Here is a 14,966-nt window from a genome sequence, read left to right as displayed (position 1 = left end):
CACAGATTCTGCCTCAATATATTCATTATAAACAAATAAAACTTATTTGTTATCAGAAAGACTCTGATCCGAAATCTGCTTATTGATTACAATCAAGCAATATGTCTGTTATTTCCATTTTAAAGGTTATTTTTTGTTTTTCCCATTCATATTTGGAAATGTTTTTATCCTTAAACTCTGGAAGGAGTAGAGTACAAATCTTTGGAGTGTTAGAATAACCCAAAAGTGACAAATGGAATCAGTTATATAAAACATTGTATCACTTTCTGACCCTCTGCATTGTTTTCCAATCCAATGAATGATACCCCAGTTCTCCCAGGTAATCCCCTCACCTGCATCTACTCAAAAAACATTCCTGGAATCATCTTTGACTTTGCTTTTTCTTCTTGACTACTGTCAAGACTGACTGCTGGGACCTACACTGTGGTGTAGCGGGTAAAGCCCTGGCCTGCAGTGCCCGCATCCCATATGGGCACCCGTTCAAGTCTGGACTGCTTCACTTCCAATCTAGCTCTCCTTCTATGGCCTGGGAAAGCAGTAGAAGATGGCCCGAGTGCACGCACGTGGGAGAGCTGGAAGAAGCACCTGGCTCCTGGCTTTGGATTGGTGCAGCTCTGGCCATTGTGGCCATCTGGGGAGTGAACCAGCAGATGGAAAACCTCTCTCTCTCTCTCTCTCTTTCTCTCTCTCTCTGTCTCGCTGTAACTCTGCCTTTCAAATAAATAAATAAAATCTTTTAAAAAATTTTAAAAAAGACTGACTAGTATCCCTGGCTTTCTGGATTGTGCTTCAAATTTATCCCCATCCGCCTGACATTGCAGTGATGCATGCTACAGCATCCTTCTGTGTTTACATAGTCTTTTTTTTTTTTTAAGTTTGATTTAGTTCATTGAAAGCCAAGGTGACAGAGGGAGAGAGCGCTTTCCTTGGCTGGTTCACTCCACAAATGGCCACAATGGCTGGGGCTGGGCTAAGCCAAAGTCATGAGCTTAGTGCCACATGAGCGTCAGGGCACAAATACTAGGATCGTCATCTGTTGTCTTCCCAGGTGCATTAGCTGGGCACCTGCTCATAAGCACAGTATGGCCAGGATTAGAACCAACACTCCGTTATGGGATGCTGGTGTTGCAGGCGGAGGCTTAACCTGCTGTACCACAGTGCTGGCCCCTGAAAGAGCCTTCTGATGAGCCACTCTCTCTCTTTCCAGTCTTTCCTTCAATTCTCTCTGCCTCAGCCCTGGTGATTGCTACCTGTCATGCTTATTGCTCCTCTGCACTTTAAATTTAGCTGCACCAAATTCTTTTTCCTGCAAATATTGTGACTGTCTTCTCTCATTTCAATGGCCCCCAATACGCTGCTTTCTTGGATTGGAACATTTGTCTTCCCCATCTTATGTACCTCCATTCTTGACTATGTCTGTGTCATCTTGCAGAGGTTGTTTTTTTGTTTGTTTGTTTGTTTGTTTTTGTCCCCCCCCCCAAGTAAATGCTTCTGCATGCTGCCCCAGCTACTGACTTCCACTGAGGAATTTCTGATTCTTCTTGAGTAATGGCCTGTATTTCTTATTCATTTCATAGTAAACAATGGGAGGTCAGTGACCATACCTCTTCACCTGTGGAGAATGTGGTGCCAAGATTGCAGCAGATACTGAATTTTGGAACTTGTTTTTCCTCGTTAGTATCCTTTTTAATGGTATACTCAATGTTCCAGGTACTGTTTAAACTACTTAGACAATTTGGTTTTAGAACACAGTGATGTATTCCTTTACGATGATAACCAGGTACTTAGTATAAACTAAAGATAATTTTTAACTTGGCCCCCAATGATGGTGTTTGTATAACAGTTAAGAATATCCTTCGAAGTAACAAACTCAACCACTGAGGAGAGTCACACTGACAACAAGTACAGAGGAACAAATCAAGACTCAAACTTTTTCTGGAAAAAAAAAAAAACCCTGTTGTTTATTATTATTTAGAAAGCACACACAACAATTTATTGAGGCAAAAGAGAAAATGCAAAATAAGTGAGCATACAAATTCATTTCAAAAAGAACTGATGTCACCTCCCACGTAGTATCTATGTGAACTTTTAAAATTTCGTATTTCTTATATCTGTATACATAATCAGATTATGGATATAGATATATGGAAACACATCACACACTCATCAGAAATCTTCTCTCCAAAAATATTTGGTGAGCACATCCATTTTCTTCCCCTAAATTTTCAACAATATTTTCACAGTTCATGCCACTGTCTCTTTTCTCTGAGTTCGTCTCTGATGACAAGTAAGGATACTTGTGAAGGAAGATTTCCCCTTAGTTCTTGACTTTTTCTTTAATTTTTTCTGATTTTTGAGTGAGATTCCAAGTTCTTCCATAATGGCATTGAAAGAGAGACACTAGAGGACATGAAATAAGATAGCATCAGCTTAACAGCCTGTGTCCCTCCTGCCATTGACCAGTCTTAGGAACACAACACGATGGTCTTAGGGAAATTCTGCCGTAACCAATTGGCTCCCATCACCTCCTCCTCCACCCACTGGCCACCCACGTTTTCTACTTGGGCAAGCAGTGGGATTTCATTCACAAATGCATAGTATAAAACAACCCAGTTAGAAAAAAAAAAAGAAAACAAAAAAACCAAGACTCTCAAAATAGAAAACTTACCTTTGCTGAGACACCAAAATAGAGTTAAATTAAGTCATTGCCCCCATTGAGATGATCCAAACATTGATAGGTTTATCAAGGCATACGGACACTTCAGTAATGCTATAGAAAATGAACAAACCTTCTCTACACCAAGGCTTTGTTTTTTTCTCCCATGAAACCTTACTTTGTTCCTAAAATAAAATCTAATTCTTGATGACTTTCCTTTCTGATAAAAAAAAAGAAAAAAAACAATTTTAAATTGTATATTTTCTCCAAAAAAAAAACCAGAGATTCTGGCAGCAGCGATGATGCAGCTGTGGTTGAAATGAAAAATAATGTGGTAGTGAACTACACAGCAAAATTGATGCAATAAAACAAAAGTGGCATTATGATTACAAAATGCTATACATATGCAGATGATATATATGAGTATATATATATATATATACATATATATATATGTATATCCACTAAAGTTACCATATGTCTATTCACATTCACAGTATGTAAATGGGCAAATAAAACATAATTTGCTATAATTTCTTTTAGATCTTTGAGTGATAGATTCAATCTTATATGGGATTCTATAAAGCAGTTATTTAATGAGGTTACTATTAAACCATCTTTTAGTGAGAAATCCAAGTACAAAACTACAAAGAGCTCATGATTCTATTTATACGAAGTATTTTACATAGTCAAACTCACAGGAGCAGAGAGTAAGCTGTGTCTCACTAGAGGTTAGGAGGAGGGGACAATGGGTACAGTTGTTATTCACTGCGTATAAAAGTTTCAGTTATGCAAGATGAATGAATTCTAGACATAAGCTGTACAATACCGTACCTAGAGTTGATAGCAATATATTGCTATAGGATTGAAATTTGTTAAGTGGGTAGCTCTCAAGTGTTAGTCCTACCATCAAAAAAATCTTCCAAAAAATCAAGACCTTTATTAAAGCTTATGGGAGTGCAAATATCGCTTCTGTCCCTTTAGCTCACAAAATGGATACGGCTGAAAGTCAAATGACAAAATGAGATTAGATGATTGCTCTAAGGTTGGAAATGCCTTAAAAGAAGAAATTGGCATCATGTGTTTGCAAAGTACTAAATGTCTAGTGTGATTCTTGCATACCCCTGTGCAGCATGTATTTTGGAAAATTTACAATTCTAGGAGTGGACATTGGCCTAGCAGTTAAGACGTCTGTATCTCATATCAGAGTGTCTGTGTTCAAGTCCCAGCTCTAGCTATTGACTCAAGTTTCCCGCCAATGCAGACCAGTGGGAGGCAGCAGTGATGGCTCAGGTAATTGGGTTCCTGCCACCCACATTGGGAACCTAGATTGTGTTCCTAGCTTGTGATTCCAGTGCCAGCCTAGCACCAGCCATTGCAGGCATTTGGGGAGTGAACCAGCACTTGGATGATCTCTCCCCATGTCCTCCCACCACCACCCCCATCTCCCAGATTAAAAAAAATGAAAATTTACATTCACTTTTTTTCAAAAAGGACTTGATAATAGTTTAGATAAGTAGTAATTTTTAAAATTTTCTACTGAAATTGAAAACCAGATGTAGAAATTTAGGTTCTGGATATCACTTTTTGGCTACCAGAGTAAAAACAAGTTGTTTGTATGATGCTTGTATGAAATTTTTTGCTCTTTTAACATGATTTAATTTCATTTCCACTTGTCTATGCTACTAAAACAATGAAAATTCAGACCTTACATGTTAATTTTATTTCAAGTGGCAAGCTGTGGCTTTAGTAAATTTAAAGATGTCATACCACACAAAGAAAAACATTCCAAGTGTTTTCTTATGAATTACACATCAAAAAATGTTGCAGCAAGTATACTGCAAATGAATCATAATTAAATATTTTCCAAGTAAGGTTTATATATGTTGCAAATAAGATCCAGTGGTCATTTTATACTGTCATTCTGATAGATAATGCTGTATTAGGACTTTGGGAACTCTGCTAAGAAATTTCTTTTAGTGGAAGAAGGTTTGTTAGCACAAGGCATTTCTGGTTTTAGGAAGATCAATAAAATGGAAGGAAGCAGTGAAGAAAAGGGAGTATCAGGAGATTTATAAACATTTGACATATAAACCTTATTTGTAAGTTTATAAAGGAGTTATCATATAGATGGAGAAATTTACTATTAGAGATATTAAATAACTTAAGAGGAAAAATCCTTTATTTACTTATTTGTTATAATTTTTAAAATTTATTTATTAATTACAGAGAGAGAGGCAGACACACACACACACACACACAGAGAGAGAGAGAGAGAGAGAGAGAGAGAGAGATTTCTTCCATCTACTAGTTCACTACCAAGATGACTACAACAGCCAGCACTGGCCAGGCTGAAGCCAGAAGCCAGGAGCTTCATCCAGTCTCCTATGTGAGTGCCAGGGGCTCAAACAGTTCAGCATCCTCCACTGCTTCTCCCAGACCATTAGCAGGGAGCTAGATCAGCAATGGAGCAGCCAGGGCAGGAACCAGCGTCTGCATGAGATGCTGACATCGCGGGTATTGGCTTTACCTGCTACACCACAGCACTGGCCCCAGGAAACTCTCTATTTGAACTCAGTCCATTGGGACTTCCAAAAACCAATTGCTTTCCCTGGAAATTGTCTAGCTACATCTTGATTCTTATTTTTTATCACAATAGATAGCTTTGTGAATTGTTTTCCCATAAAAATATAAGTTGAGATGTTCCAATCTTTCTGTTTTATTTGAACTCCCAAGTATTTCATTTTAGACCTCTCATTTCATTTTACACTGAAACAGCTAAAATCAATCTCCAGGTGTGGCTTCCATAAAAGATACAATGAGGAAAGGACTCATTGAAACCTCCTTTTCTGATTTTTGGTAGAGAGACAGTCATAGATCCTATCATATTAATATGGCTAAAATGTTTACAATTTTTCTTTAAAAAAAAAAATCCTTCCCCAAAGTTTAGACTTCCCTAAGTTACTACAAACATCAGATTCTTTAGATTACCCCAAATATTTATTTCTTGCTACTTGGGTGAGAGTGAATACAACCACGTTATTTTTGGTGGTCTGGTTTCTCTGTCTTTGGTCACAATGATTTCTTTTTGAGTCTCACTTTGTCTCCAACTGTCAAAAAGAAAATGGCAAGATATTGGGGCTGACCTTTCTGTTTTTTCAAGTTTTGCTGTAGTCACAAAGAAAGATGACCTTTAAGGTCCCTTGGCCATGAGTCCAAATAAACCACACATTCTCATATCCACAGGAAATGAAAGTATGAAGGTCATCTCTCAGACCAGAGTGGCATGGGAAGGACTCATATTCATTAACTAATTTTTCTTTTATAATCTCCGCATTCATGCACATATATAAAGATTGAGTTTATAAATCAGAATCAAAATTAAGTAGTTTCTCAAGCTTCTTTTTCTGGGCTTGGGTGTTTATGAACTCCTTTATTTTCATAAAGCCATAAGATCATTATTTTTAAACATCAGAGTTTAAATCTTTCACCCCTAAGTACATTCATCTAACTCCTTCCTTCAACAGGCAGTAGAAGCAAAGGAATGCTACCAGTAACACCGTCTGGGGTTTTAGGGACTGGAAATTCCTTGGCTAGCCTGGATTCTAGGTCCTGCTATTTATCTCTAGTGGGTAGAGCTCATATTTTAATGGATCTAATTGTGGCCACTAATTATTCCTTGGAATTGGCCCCTGGCATCAGAATGCTATAGTTAAAAGTTCTATTGTGTTCCTTATTATCTGTGTTGGACTGGGTGAGGTCTTATCTTTTCTTTTTCTTTAAGATTTATTTATTTATTTGAAACTGAGAGTTACAGAGAAGGAGGGTAGAGGCATAGAGAGACAGAGAGAGTGAGGGAGAGAGAGAGAAAGAGAGGTCTTCCTTCTGCTGGTTCACTCCCCAAATGACTGAGATGGCTGTGGCTGGCCCAAGCCAAAACCAGGAGCCAGGAGCTTCATCCAGGTCCCCAAATGGGTGCAGGGGTCCAAAGGCTTGGGCCATCTTCTGCTGCTTTCCCAGGATTATTAGCAGGGAACTGGATCAGAATTAGAGCAACTGGGACTCAAACCAACACCCATATGGAATGCCAGTGCTACAAGCAGTGGCTTTATCTACTTATCCAGAATCCCTATTTTCTCTTTGACTCAATCTCCTAAAATATAAAATGGGAAAGTTGTAGAATCCTTTTCCTAGAGTGATTATGAGAATTCAATGAGCTGATATATATAAAATATGCAGCTGAATACTTGGCAAAGTATAATTATGCTTTTTATTCAAAATAAAATTTTATACATCACAGTGAAAATATTTAACTCTGTGGCACTCACTGATTTTTCTTTTCTTACTTTCTTTCTTTCTTTTTTTTTTTTTTGACAGGCAGAGTTAGACAGTGAGAGAGAGAGAGAGAGAGAAAGGTCTTCTTTTCTGTTGGTTCACCCTCCAAATGGCCACTATGGCCGGCGCACCGTGCTGATCCGAAACCAGGAGCCAGGTGCTTCTCCTGGTCTCCCATGCGGGTGCAGGGCCCAAGCACTTGGGCCATCCTCCACTGCCTTCCCAGGCCACAGCAGAGATCTGGACAGGAAAAGGAGCAAGCGGGACAGAATCCAGCGCCCCGACTGGGACTAGAACCCTGGTGCCGGCGCTGCAGGCGGAGGATTAGCCAAGTGAGCCACAGTGCCGGCCCGGCACTCACTGATTTTATTTCATGAATTTGCTCTACTTAACAATTTCTGAGTTGTTTATATAAGTGTTTCAGTTAAAATCATAAAATTTCAACACCTACTGTTACTTGTTTTGGCCAATCCGTAACACATTTCAAAGTTTAATGAATAGCAGGCATTATGACAGCTTGTGTGATGCTTATGAAGAATAGGTGCTCAAACACGAGAAGGAACTAAAAGCAAATAGAACTTTGGTCCTATTGCCATTTAAAAAAATAACATCTCTGTTTATGAACCTGTTTTAAAGAATCCCTGCGATGATGTGTGATGGGAAAATTCACAGCCCCTGCTGGATCACCTCATTTCCCTGTACCTCCACGGCTTTAAACTCCAATAGGTAAGCCTGCAAGAAAGCTTTTATCTTCCCTTCCTTTGGCTGTAACATGTAGAGTCGTCTGGCTCATTTTTCTAGCTCTTTTAATGTCATATTTTCACCACTTCTGTGTCATCTCTTCTCCCCTATTTTATTTTTTTTTCCCATCCCTGGGATCTAGTGTCAACAGTTTTACCTTCTCAGATCATAGATTTAAGCTTTTCTATTTGCATGAATGCTTATGCTAGAATTCCTTGTTCCCTTATTTGAATTCTTCAAACCATAAAAAAATACCTATGGGGGACACAATATTGCTTGATGATATGGGATATACAAAGATTCCCCTTCTGATTCACTTTTATTTAGAGATTTCTTTTAGAAACCTGTTTGCCTATTAAGATAAATGTATTATGGAATGGCATGCATCATCCATGTTGATTTTGATTTTCATTTTTCCAAGAATTCTTAAAAGAAATTATTCACATGGGGTATCTGTCCAGTGGTGTCCAACCCAAAATCTCAAGGGGGAGGGGATATAGGCTCATTCTCTTCTAACATTAGGGATAATTTCATGGAAAGCTTTGAAAAATGGGACTCACATTGAGACACCAAAACATTTTGATATTGATCCATATGTTCTCTTCCAATTCTAAATTCCAACCTTTGCCCCACTTGTAAAGTTGCAGTGAGGGCTTTATATGCATTGCCCTCAAGGTTGGGATGCTATAGGAAGAAAAAAAAAAGAACCAAATTTGAAGCTTTGAACTCTTAAATAGACTTTTGTGGATCCACAGAAGACATCGCAGTCTTTGAAGCTATTAATTATATAGCCAGGTATTTGAAAGAAGGAAAAAGCTGGTGCTTTGAATTCTGAAAGTTTGACATTAAATATCAAATGTAGACCTTTCAGAACACAGACTACAGGGTTCATTATAGAGTGAAGATAGAATTGATTTGTGTCTTTTACCAAGGAGGAAAGTCCAACCATGTGAGAGCCACAGCTTTATCCAAATGCTGTGAGCACCCAAGAATTGCCCTGTCATGTGTCATTTAGGTCCTGTTAGGGTCACATTCCTTGGGATAGACAACCTGATATATGGAGGAAGGAAGGCTGAGAACACAGTCCGTCTCAATCTCTCAGAGAAGGCAGTGACTCCTGAAGAGAAATGTCATCAGGACCTGTCCTCAGGCCAGGCCAAGACTGTCTATTGAGTCTCTCAGAGCTTCTCAATCTCACTGCAGGGCAGCTGAAACTCTTCCATGTTCCAGAACAAACACAAATATGGCAGATGGGTTTGGAGAGGGGGACACAAAGTGGTCTGCCCAAGTAGGTCAGATAGTTCTGCAATGAGGATAACTGTCAGATGAGCCCTGCATGCCAAGAGGAAAGCAAATTTCTTGGCTAACAAATGGCAGGAATATGAATTTCAATTCAAAACTCCCATAGTGCTTTTGTATTTTCTGGAGTTACTGTCAGGGGCCAGTGTGACTTTGTTCCCTGGTCCTCCTGTTTATCTCTGATGTCTTGCACTGAAGCCCTGAGATTATTCTGCAAGGATTGGCTTCCCCTGTCTTTATTATGATGAGGACCTACACAAATTTAGCAGGGTGAGCAGAGCCATAAAAATAACTTCCCATAAATTCTTTTTTTTTTTTTTTTTGACAGGCAGAGTGGACAGTGAGAGAGAGAGAGACAAAGAGAAAGGTCTTCCTTTGCCGTTGGTTCACCCTCCAATGGCCGCCGCAGCCAGCGCGCTGCAGCCGGCGCACCACACTGATCCAAAGGCAGGAGCCAGGTGCTTCTCCTGGTCTCCCATGGGGTGCAGGGCCCAAGCACTTGGGCCATCCTCCACTGCACTCCTGGGCCACAGCAGAGAGCTGGTCTGGAAGAGGGGCAACCAGGACAGAATCCGGTGCCCCGACCGGGACTAGAACCAGTGTGCTGGCGCCACAAGGCGGAGGATTAGCCTATTGAGCCGCGGCGCCGGCCCCCATAAATTCTTAGTCTGCCCCTTGTCCTAAAGGGAATGTCCCTTCCCTCTAGGTAAATTAAGCCTGATGTAGAGTTTTAGTTCCATAAGGCCTGTAGTATACTTGGTACACTAGGGACAACTGATATAGAGAGTCCTTGGCAGAAGTTGTGCTTCTTCTCCAAATAACTGAACTCAACTTAGATGTCCCCTCCTCTGCTTGTAGATCTTGTCAACTCAAGAATATTCAATTTTGGTTTAAAATATTGTCTTTTGGCTGGCTCATGGCTTAACATTGTTCTCTCCTCTACCTTACTTGTTCTTTTCTTTCTAAGGGCAATATAGAATGAGGAAAGGTTCCAGAGGTTCCAGCGAAGTAGGCGGGCATACAGGTTAAAATTGATTAGGTTTGTGAGCTGGAATGCCTTCACCACGCCCCTGTGTGACCTCATGCCCCTACCTGGTCACACTGAGTGCCCACCGGCCAATCAGGTTAATTAAACACTCCCCTTTGGAAGTGGATTAAAAGCCTGGGACACGGTGTGTCCACACTTTTTCCTTTCCCTGGCCTCTTGCCAGTACAGGGCTGGCTGCAGCATTGCGCTTCCAGGGTCCATGGCCTTCAGGCCACCTCGCCCCATGCTTCCTGGCCTAGATGCTTCTCCACGTGGCTGGTTCCTGGTACTCAGTTTGAACCTAGATCTACCTCTCTCTCGTAGATAAAGCTCTCACTCCTATGCATCTTTCGCACTGAATAAAAGCTTAAAAGCTTACCTTGCTGCCTTGTTCATTTATGCTGGTATTCAGAATTCTTCTCCGAATATTAGGCAAGAACCCATATGGGCTTATTAATACTGGGAATTTATTAATAAGCATATGGTGATATCATATGGCACCCCAAATTCCTGTATCACATTTGGCACCACAGATGGGACTTTTGGGGAACTTTAAGGGGCCACATTCTATATATTTTAGGGGGCCAAATTCCGATATCACCAGGAGTATCTATCTTTTTGGCTTCCACTGGGATATGACATCCTACCAGATCATAGACACTGGTCTTTGTCTCTGCTGTGTCCCCTGAGATGCCCAAGGTCCCAACATTACCATGTGAAGTCCATATACTGTTTTTTGCCTCCAACCTCTAGTATTCCAGATTATTGATTCTCTCAGCCCTTCCACAAGGCTTTTGGGTGGAAAAGCTGTGGATTTGGATTTCTGTGTTTTTCCTGGCATTCTCTGGGATTCAGGAAGACGCTGTGAACTTTTCCCAGGCTACTGCATAGATACTTTTATTTTGTCATTCAGTAGACACTTGGGTGTAAGACTTCTCTCCAAGTCTTGACACCTCATGGGCTACATCCTGAGGAGCAAGGACATCTATTTTCCTTTATCTTTCTTTGGAATGGCTCAGGGATGGTCATTAGGCTTATTTTAAGGATTCAGGTAGCATCTAAGCATTTATGACTTACCTCCAGTTGTCTTTTTTTCTATAGTAATTAAAAATCTGGTCTGGGGTAGGAAAAGAAGGTGAGGAAATAAATCATATGTATTTGCCCAAGTTTAACACTCTGGGTTTTGGCTATTGATAATTATAGATAAATTTTTTTAATTAAACAACTAACTGACTCAATACAACATCTGGATCTTACCATTGAAACCATGGTTTTCAAGATTTCTATCTGTGTGAAAAATTGGCAAATATAACATATAATTCAAAAGTTGAGTGTTAACTCACTTCTAGCCTGGAGGTGGTTTGTAGAAAAATGCAATGCCTGATGATAGGGAGAAAGTCAGGATTAAAAAAAAAATAGTGGAAAATAAATGCATGTTGTTCTTTTCCTTTGTTTTTCCTGTCTCTGTTAAGCAGAACCACTTAAGCTCCATTTACAGAATGGAGTTTTGTTTTCTACTCCAGCCCCATTTATCTCTGCCTTTCCTGAATTGTGAATATATAACCAGTTGGACAGCTTTGGCTAGCTTCCTAGGTACATACTTTTTAAAAAAATCTAATCTGTAGGATCATCCTCTCAACAAAGTCAAAAAACACCACTTTTTTAACTTCAGCAAAGTCAAAAAACTACTCCACTTTTGTAACTTTCAAGGTGTTTGCAATGATTTGTTTCTAACTCGTTGGAAGGGCACCCTCTTGCTCCTTGAGGCTATGATGGCTGTTGTGCCATTTTTTCTGTGTCCAGAGCAGGTTGTTCTACCTTAAACTGCTGTCAGGGCAAAGTAATTCTATTTATTGGAATAAGAATTTAATCTGTTTGACAGAGATACATGACCATAGAAAAGATCGATCAACAAAAGTTTTTATTTTCATTGCTTTTGTATTTTTATTTCCTTTCTATATTCTACTGGATTTTTAAAAATATCATGATTGAAAAAAAACTTCAGATGTACCCTCCTGATTCCACCAATGAAGAAAATGAGATTTTTTCAATCTGCCTTTGCCTTTTAGCAACAGTATGAAGACTTAAATTCTTGGCTTCTAATTCCTGTGTCACCTGTCTGTTGGCACACACATCTTTTAGAGTCTGTGTGCTTTATTAGACAGCATCAACTTGTACAGTAAGGATAATGTTTAGAAAAGTGAATTCCAAATGGATTTAAGTTGCTTCCTGACATCTCTGATAATTAATGAATGTTTGGACTTCCAGGTTAAGGAAATACTCTTTGCACAATTATAAAAATAACTTGACTAAAGAGACTTCTGCATGTGACTTGCTAAATAAGTTGATCAGACTACAGAAAAAGGGAAGCTACATACCTCAATCATCTGAAAATATGCCAAGTTGGAGCAAATTATCTTCAGACAGTAGTTTCTTAGTTTTTAAGGTTGGTACAGACTGATTAGGGTAGCTTTCTTTTGTGAAGCTGACAAATCTAAATATTTGAATCTTTTATGTCTGAGTATCCTCCATATAGTTGAAAATTGAACAGAAAGACAATTCTGGTCAAGTTAATTTTTTTAATTGCTAGTAAGGAGTTTTGTTACTTCATTTCATCTTTCAGGTCTCACTACTTTTGTGTCTATTCACATTGTGACATGAACACAAGTTGTGTAATTTGGTTCATTAGCTGTATTTGTGTCTACAGCAACAAAGTTCAGATTCTCCATAGTGCAAAACCACACAATGCATTTTTGATGTTAACTTTCTGTCCCAAGAATGCCCTCATGTTTGCAAACAGAAATCATTTAAAAATTTGAGCAAGAATCCCATTCTCTGTGATACCAATCTCTGTGGGGAGAATTTTGAAAGCAAATATAATTTTAATATGCTTATGCATCTGGACATAAAATTCCATAACTGTGAAGCACATAATGAGATGGTTCCTAAAGGCGAGTTAAAACTGCAGCATCAAGCAGAAATTTTTCATTTCCTGTAAGAGTTAATTAATAATGCCATTTGGCACAGTTAGATGTGCAGAAAATAGTACAATAATACAAGTGCTTTGCTTTCCTTTTGCTTTTAAAGGCTGTACAGGCTACTTTTAAATTGCTTCCTAGGAACATACCTTGTAGTATAAGGCTCATGTGCTTGAAAACTAATTGGGATTATTGTGGTGCTGTTTTACCTTACGTGGCTCATATAAAATATAACACAATGCCAGTTAATTGCAGTGAGGTTTTTGGGAGTGATTTTCCTGTGATAGGTTTATAATCATATGACTAAGCTTATTTTCTAACAGCAAGATTCCCAGCCACCATTTAGTCCTTAGGTAATTACAATTTGTAGAGAAATTCTAAGGTAATTAATGTACAGTTTTAATTTGAAATAAAGTAAAAATATACAGCTTTATGTCTTCCTCTATCATATTAAAGACAGATTTATTAGGAAACAAATTATACAACATGTAATTCATTGTTCAGTCTTTTAATACTTCTTTATTCTCTTGCTAACCTTAAACAATATTTTACAAAGGATGATCCACAGATGACCTGCTGTTTAATAAGAATTCAGGCTTACCAGCTGATTTGAAGTAAAACTGTACATTCAAACTAGTTTAAGTAAAAATTCATGTTTTCCAACTATTTTTAAGTAAAGCAATTGTATTTAGGACTGTTGAGAAAATTTTCATGTCAGAAAAACTATTTTTTAAAAAAACAACATTGTGGTGAAGGTAATTTTAGAAAGGCTCAGGTATATTACATAGTTTTGGATAAAACCGTCATATTCATGCTAATTTTTGTGAAAATTGCCATGTTGTAAGCATTAATTTTCTGTGTCTACCAAAAATGAAGATTACTAGACTGTAGCGACTGAGAAAGTGGGTCAGGAAGTAGAATCAGTAAACTGTAGTTTAGTTTCCTCAGGTGATTCTGATTTACACCAATGTCTGGGAAGTAATGATGCGGACATAGAATTTGAAATTCTTTCATGTTCAAGACTTTTTTTTTTCCTAAATTTCTTGTGAAATATCATGACTTCTGGGTGAGAGGGTGAGAGGTCATTGTCATTTTATTAGTCATTTACATGATAGCAAGAATGGGTTTTTTCAGTGGTAGAATAAAAGAACAAAAAGGAGAGTATAAAGAACATAGGTACCTGAAACTAACTGAGGTTACTCAAGGGGCAGAGAGAGAGAGAGAGAGAGAGCAATAAGTATACACTTGATAATTTTGAGTAGGGCTAATCCTATATTTCACAACTAAACATGCAGATTATCGGTTCATGAAATTTCTCTCTCAAGGCTATGCAGTCTCTTCTTGAATTTTCCAAGGAAAAAGTCCATTGATTATTGAATGCTACATGTGTGTTATGTAAATTACTTGGAATTAATGGTTCTACCTTTAGACTTAATAAATTTATAAAGAGCAATGATTTGTTGAGCTCCAATTATAAGCATAAATCTATGCTTCAGGTTATTGATTCTCAGATCTTCCTGTACATTGGAATGAACTGGACATGTAAACAACAACAACAAACCAAAAACAACTCTGCTATTGTCTTAGCCCAACTAATTAAATCATAATTTCTAGAGATGAGATACAGAACCTCCAGTATAGATCCTAATTTATTGCCAATTTGAGTCCTTCTCTTCAGCACAGTGACCTTGACATTGATTTTTATTGCTTGTGCAAAGGAACTTGATCTTAGAGACAGAGTTTGAATTTCTACATTAGTAAACTTTTTTTCTAAACCAAGTCCTATTTTCAGGTACTTGATAAATTCTACTTACTGCCCACATAACCAGAGAGCAACACTATTTTCTCTAGAAGGAACCAATATTTATTAGTAGTACTTTCATAAATGATTTCATTTTTAATGTCATAATGTTATTTCATTTAAGTCTCA

The 14,966-nt window shown here is 38.4% G+C and overlaps 1 protein-coding gene across 6 annotated transcripts in view; it reads right to left on the bottom strand.

Moving 5' to 3' along the window:
• Positions 1-2,244: 2,244 nt before the first annotated feature.
• The window catches only part of GRIK1 (glutamate ionotropic receptor kainate type subunit 1), a 431,016-nt gene continuing 418,294 nt past the window's right edge, over positions 2,245-14,966 (bottom strand). For 4 of the 6 annotated variants that reach the window (XM_062175699.1, XM_062175718.1, XM_062175736.1 and 1 more), the window contains one exon: positions 2,245-2,400. In XM_062175699.1, coding sequence (XP_062031683.1) covers positions 2,245-2,400 — 156 coding nt within the window. Of the gene's footprint in view, positions 2,401-2,789; positions 2,877-14,966 lie in introns of all 6 variants that reach the window. The other 2 variants (XM_062175682.1, XM_062175691.1) reach the window with 1 other exon arrangement.

This window comes from Lepus europaeus, chromosome 2 (assembly GCF_033115175.1).
Source record: "Lepus europaeus isolate LE1 chromosome 2, mLepTim1.pri, whole genome shotgun sequence".
NCBI lineage: Eukaryota > Metazoa > Chordata > Mammalia > Lagomorpha > Leporidae > Lepus > Lepus europaeus.
The sequence above is the reverse complement of the archived record's forward strand: the minus strand, read 5'-3'. Positions and strand labels throughout refer to the sequence as shown.